Here is a 6,983-nt window from a genome sequence, read left to right as displayed (position 1 = left end):
CTCTCTCTCTCCTTCTCACGTGACGGCCAGCACGCCTTGATTCTGGTCAAGGTGTGTCACTATTGGTGCAATTCAATCCTATAAAAAAAAACTCTCAGAAATCACATGGGAAATTGAAATCACAAAGAAAGTAGCTGCAGAACAAAATAGTTGGATTTTCACTACCTCAAACTGCAAAAGTCAAAAGCCAATGCAAAAAGGAAATAAGAAATGTGCCAAAAGATTTCGATATCGATAAGAAGTCAGAGCTCAGTCAACTGAAAGTGAAATTACAATTTACAGGGTCATGTTACAGAATTACTCATTTCCCAGTGAGAATAAGCAAGTTAAGCTCGAAACAGTGGACACTTACACTTCCATTTTCCAGCCTAACTTAGAAGACCCATGGCCCTCAAAACGCTTAACCGGTTTCCTATCGGTTAATCCAGATCCCATTAAGAACACTCAGTTGAAAGAAAAAAAGATAATATAAGCGAAAATACAGTTAGGGTAATCACACTTCCTACCATTTACGTTTCTCCTATGCCGCAACCTCTGTTGTTCAAAGTTGGGGACTTTGTGAAGCGTCCGCGGCCATTTCTGCTGCTGGAGTAGCCGGCAGCAGTTTTAGTAACTGGGTGTAGTGGAACTCAATCTGTAACCGGTGATGGAGAGGTGTGGACGACATTAGTCCTTTCTTGAGATCCGCCTGCAACTCCCTTATTGGAATCGCAGCCAAAAAGCTCTTTATATACTCTTTGCAGGACTCCTTCCCTTGACACACCACCTCCTCTTCCTCCTTCGGCTTCTCTGGCTTGGTTATCTCTGCCTCTACTGTAGATCCATACTCCTTTGCACTGACCTGCTGGTTCCTGGATTCTCCTGCTTCTGCTGCCACAATTTGCTGATCACTGGTTGTCGGTTTATCATCAGATGATTGTGCAATATTTTTCATTTTGTAAATTGTCGTGTCGCTGTCGAATTTTAAGATGTAGGCCTGGTTGCAGCCTTCATAGAGCCTCTCCCCTAATGTGTCGATGATGTAGTAAGCTTCAGCTTCAACCTTGAGAATGAAGAAATGGTCATTCCAGCTGACGATATAAATTTGAGGTTCGCCATTGCTAGCACATTCTGATCCAGCGCGGCTAATCTCATCCCAAATGTTATCAAGGGACATTGCACCATGCAAAAAGTCAAATTGTCCCTCGTCCACAACCTCAGGATGGAAAAACCCAATGAACGATTTCCCCGGAACTACAGAAAGAGGACGTATTTTTGCTTGCAGGACCGTCTCAAGATCAAAGTGCTTGTCGGGGAATCGCTCCCTGTAGGTCTCATTTTCGCAGAGATTCCTCCACTCTAATGAGCCTTCCCGAATCAAACTATCAAACTGAGACTTTATGGGCATGAGCTCTTGGTTATTCTGAAACCAATCGGCAATCACTGCAACCAGAGCTGTACAAGCACTCTCGCCCGCAGCTCTCTCACTACGCTGATCAATAGAAGCAGAAAAGATCTGGGTGTGAAGCTTCATGTGTCCATCGCGGTTTGTCACTTCCTTGTGCTCCCAACTGCCGATGGTAAAATTATCATCCCCAAATTCAGACACTGACGACCGATTAGCAGATGAATCGTCCTCCGTCTTATTCCACTGCCAAATTGTATTAATTATAATCAGAACTTAAGCAACTAACTTTTATTTTTAAGAGATTCTGAGAGGAAATTAACTATTAGATGCTGAAAATGATAAACACGTTTCATACTTTAGCTATGTTCAGACACTTTTGATTGGATGTTGGTTTTTGTCTAGGTTCAACTACCTTAATTCGTTGTAAATTTCAGGACAAGTTGAGAGATTTGCACAAGAATTTTCGCACAGAAAAGCATTAAGAGAGATGTTTCCAAGGAAATTCAGAATTCAAATTACAACTAAACCTGAGTCAATCAACATACTTAGTAATCAAGCTTCAACTAATTAGCCATGTGGTGAGTAATTGACAGTACAACCTATCTAATATTTTAAAACACCATATGAGACTTTTAGCTTTCAATCTCTTTATCCTTTACTGAAGAGCAAAATGAGTATACCACAACACCAACATCTTAGTAAACCATGATAACAAGAAGATTTAGAAGTGGATACTTACGCTGTGAGATAGAGATTCATCAGAGCTAAGCTGCCGACGATCAAAGTCAATGTCATCACCACCTTCTTCACCATAGGCCTTCTTTAACAAAGGTTCTCCTTTGGCCTTGGGAGACCGAATGAAGCTCAACTTTCTCTTCCTCCAAGATAGTAAGCCTCGTTTTGAACTTGCAGGCAGCTCAGACACCGGTGCAGTGGGCTCCTCAGTTTGTGAGCATTCCATATCTGATTTGCGATTGCTGTAGTAAACCCAGTCCTCACCTTCAGTATTGATTCTCATATTGGAGTAAATTGACCCCCCAGCATAATTTGCATGAGCCAGCGTGCCATAACTGAAAGACTTCCTAACACTGGAATCCTCTTTGACCTCTTCTGATTCACCTTCCTCGAATTCATCAAGCGAATCAGAGTCAAAAGGATAATTATAATCACCATCGTCACTCCTAGCAGAGCACTTGCCCTCACTACCACCATCCTCCTCATGGCAGGGCTTTTTTGCTTTTCTGGCAGATACGTACTCTGTGAAAATCTTTACTTTTCTAAGACCAGCTTTCAGAGCAGAAAGCTCATCTTTTTCTAGAGATACATCTTCTGCTGACTGGGGAGGTGATTGAACAGGCAAAATTGATCTCTGCACTGGCTCTGTAATTTCTTGAGCAGTTCTCAGTTCCAATAAGCTGAGTGATATCTGAAAGTTTAGCATCACTTGATATCAGCAATTGTAGAACTTCAAAGAGTTAAGCAGCAGCGGAACCAAACTAATTCTACCGAGAAAGGATAACATACGTGGAAGAAGAAAGAACTAGACACTAATGGGGAGAAACATACACAAAGTTCAGCAGCAGAACCAGATGAGGCCAGGGGGATGTGTAACTCAATCTCCTTCTGTTCAGCTTCCGACACAAATTCAGCAAGGTTCACTGATGCTGTTCCAACAGCAGGAGCCTTACTTTTGGCACCTTGATTCAAACCCTGTATAATAATTGCACCTTAGTTCTCTACAAAATAGTAATCAAAGTTTACAAAAAATCACATCTGCTTTGCGCACCAAATCACGGAAAACCCATAACAAAATAACCAATTCTGAGTACAGAGGTGCTGAATTCAAACCAATCATCCAACCTAAGTGAAAAACAGATTACAATTTGCAGCAATTTAAACCAACAAATGCGCAATTGAAGCGACTATTCATACACTTGTAAAACTTATGGGATGAAAAAACCCCTTGAGGATCAGGATATCATTTCCAATAACCCTTCCCCAACTCAATCAGTAAACTTTCAGTCGAGTGAAAGATCTTCCGGTCAATGAGCCGAAAATTGACCAAATTAATTGTATAAAACCAAATCCAACCCTCCGATTATACACAAAGAATAATTTTTTCAACCATGAACAAAAATTAAAAACAAATCATCCGTTCAAATCAAATGAAAGCAACTGTAATTACAACAACAACAACAACAACAAAAAATAATATAAAAAAATAAAAAATAAAAATAAAAAAAACCTATCTCAGCTTTAAATTCACAAAACCATGTCTCTAATTTCAAGCTAATTTCACAATAAATTCTCTAAAATCACAAATTTAATTCATAATTTCAAGCTAATTTCATAATAAATTCTCTAAAATCACAAATTTAATTCATAATTTCAAGCTAATTTCATAATAAATTCTCTAAAATCACAAATTTAATTCATAATTTCAAATTAAAGAAAAAATATTTGAGAAAGATCGAAGCGAAAATTCGAAACTTACATTAAAGACAGTAAATACGATCTCCCAAGGGTGAAATACATTGTCCTTGTAAGCCGAGAGAGAGCAAACGCTGTGAAACTCCTCGTCCCAGGAAACGACGCCGTCTTCAGACGAAGCCTCGACCTCTCTGGTAAAGTTCCTCTTGACCACGGCGCGCCGGAGAGAGCTCAAAGCCCCAACCTTGACCTTGGATCCCTTCCACCTAATCTCCGCCGACCACTTGTCCTCTTTTTCTTGGTCCTGTGGACCGGCCCCGCCTGCACCCTCCCTCACCAGATCCCAGCCCTCCAGCCTCCGCACCACTAGCCTCACCTCGTACTTCTTCGTCGTCAGAGGCGGCCACGGTCGCCACCTCATCATCTTCACCACCATTCTTTTGAATCAGTCCCTACCCACCGACCCGCCAAGGCCAGAAAAGAAAATTTGAGGAAAGCAACCCTTAATCTGAATCAAGAAATTTCTCTGGGGGCTGTTTGGTTCCCGGGAAAATAAATGTTTCTGATGGGTTCTTGGGTTTGCAGTGAAGGATTTTCCGAGAAAATTTGGGAGGAAGAACAGAGAGAGAGGAATATGCCGTTAATTTTGGTATGGAAATTTTAGAGAGAGAAAGGGAGTGGATTTTAGAGAGAGAAAGTATAGTGGATTTTAGAATGTGGAAAATTTTGTGCCTGTATTGCTAGTGTAGGAGAAAAGGTTGAGTTGGGTTGGGCCCTTTTTTGTTTACTTGGGTTAAATTTTCACCTACGGTTAATAGTCACACTCTACTCTAGAGTTTATACTCTCTACACTGTACCGATAACCGGTATTTCGTATACCGTAAAACAAATCTAATAACGTTAATTTTTTTTTGTAATTATTCGCACACTAACTTTTACTTCTGACAAGCCTCTTTCAATTCTTGGGATCCTATGAACGAAGACATTTGTAAATAACACTATCTTTTTTTTTCAAGGATGCTCTTGTATGACTTCAAGTCCCGAATTTGATTATCCTCTCTTCCCCACTATTGTTCGCATAAAAAAAATATATAAAAAAAATAAATATTATCAATAAAGTGTGTTAAACTAGAATAAAAAAGAGAAGCGAATATCCTTATCAACTGATTTAATTCACGTATACAACCTAAAACCGTATTAAGGACAAGCGTGTTGACTTTGGCTATCACGCACACCATACTTTCTTCAAAGTCTACTGTCTCACTGCGGTTGTTATGTCACCTGGGGTTGTTAAAGTGGAAAAATGTTGTGCAGCATACTCTCTCTTATGTTGACTTGGCAATGCATCACGCTTTTCTTAGTTGTTTTTCTTTTTTAAAGATCTCCATGCTGAAAATAAATCAAACTCGTTCACATTTGTTCAGATGAGTTTGATTTTCATATATAAAATAATACAAATAACTTAGGTGTTTTATTTATTTTTAAAACGTCTAGAGATTAATTGTGGTTAGCCAACTGCTTAGCATCTGAGCAAGCTTAAAACCATCTCTAATCTTTAGATTAAAACCTAAAACATTTAAACCAGAAACAGTTTTTCTGCTCCAACCTTCTTGTTAAATTTTTAACCCTAGATTATTAAAGAATGAATTTAGGATATTTGTTTTTAAGTAACTTTTAAAAATAAAAAAAAATTATGTAGACTGTCATAATTTAATTTTATAGACATTTTAACCTAAAAATATTTAGATTCCAATAAATATTGGAAAATCACTAAACCGACACTATGAAACTTGTGAAACATTATAAAAGAATATGAAACACATGGAAGATTTTTTTTTTTTTTAATTATTTTAGCCGTTGGATTTAAATTTGGACTATTAGATCCTTTGTTTTTGCTATTAGATTTGATCATATTAGATTTTACTCATTAGTTTCAATGAATTTATAAATATAAAACTAAAAAAAATACACTTATATGGTGGGACAGCCCACTAACCCAAGAGGAATCCTAGATTAAATTTGTCTCAAAAATGAGTTTGGGTTAAAACTCATATTTGGTCCAAGGTAGAGCAAATTTGGGTAGATGTAGGACCTAAAATTTGAGTTTTACTGCAAAAATTATAATATGTCTAAACGACCCTATGCAGAGCTTTTTAAAATACTTTATAAAAGTAAAGACATTTCAAGTCCAATTTAAGAATTAGTATCACTCATAAAATTCAAACTTTCCGACTTACTGGAAGAATAACTCGATTTTCTAGCTCACACACGGAGGAAGGCCTGAGGAAAAAGTATGTCCAAAATATGTTAAATATGTAACAAACAGAAAAATGCTACACTACCCTCAGCTTTCCCTATCAACTTTTCTTTTATCGACAGTAAAATTATCACATTTTGGTGAACACTACATCGTATGCAATAGGGACTAGAATTCTCTTCCTTTCTATTTTCATCCCTTTTTATTTTCTTTTCTTACTCTCTATTTTGTATTTTTCTTTCTATAAAAAATTAATATAAGATGTTGACATGGCTTAACCGTGACCGTTCAAATAGGAGAGGAGGAAAGAGGAGGGAAAAAGAGAGAGGGGAGAATCGTTCTCCATGCAATACTGTCACAGACTTACAATAAGTTGGGGAATTATAGTTTGAGAGCAAAAATCTAAGCTCTTAAGTTGCTTTTACTTCTAAGAGCTCGTTTTAAAGTGTTTTTAAAATAACTAAAAACACTTCTGGTGAAATAGATTTTGTGTTCCAAAAGTACTTTAAGTGCTTATTGAAAAAAAAAACATCAGATATGTGCTTCTTATGAGAAGCACTTAAAGTGTTTTTTCAATATCCACTTCAATTTTTACTAAGGATTGGTTTAAGAAATATTTTCACCAAAAACGCTTTCAGTCATTTTAAAAACTTTTTAAAAAAAACTCAAGTAAACAAGAAACAAAACATACTCTACGAAGTTTTAAATTCCTCCGCATATTATCAAATGAACAATAATTTACAAATGAACTTGCAATATCTTTGTTCCATCGGTCTGATTTTGAGTCGCTCATGTATACTAATTTATTAATCACGTGACCCAATCTGTGCCACATTCACGTTATTTCCAAGACAAGGGAGCTAGTAATTGAGGGTTGTTTCTTCAACCATAGTCATTTGAAGAAGTGTA

General features: G+C 37.3%; 1 protein-coding gene across 1 annotated transcript; it reads right to left on the bottom strand.

Annotated features, from left to right (window-relative positions):
* Nucleotides 1-211: 211 nt before the first annotated feature.
* Nucleotides 212-4,564, bottom strand: LOC137712742 (uncharacterized). The gene is made up of 4 exons (XM_068451892.2): nt 3,882-4,564; nt 2,954-3,097; nt 2,127-2,813; nt 212-1,630 (listed from the first exon to the last, which is right to left on the bottom strand). The coding sequence occupies exons 1-4, from the start codon at nt 4,251-4,253 to the stop codon at nt 542-544; spliced, it is 2,292 nt and encodes a 763-aa protein (XP_068307993.2). The 5' UTR covers nt 4,254-4,564; the 3' UTR covers nt 212-541.
* Nucleotides 4,565-6,983: the final 2,419 nt, after the last annotated feature.

This window comes from Pyrus communis, chromosome 14 (genome assembly GCF_041283825.1).
Source record: "Pyrus communis isolate YQ-2024b chromosome 14, ASM4128382v1, whole genome shotgun sequence".
NCBI lineage: Eukaryota > Viridiplantae > Streptophyta > Magnoliopsida > Rosales > Rosaceae > Pyrus > Pyrus communis.
This window is presented reverse-complemented; position numbering and strand designations above follow the sequence as displayed.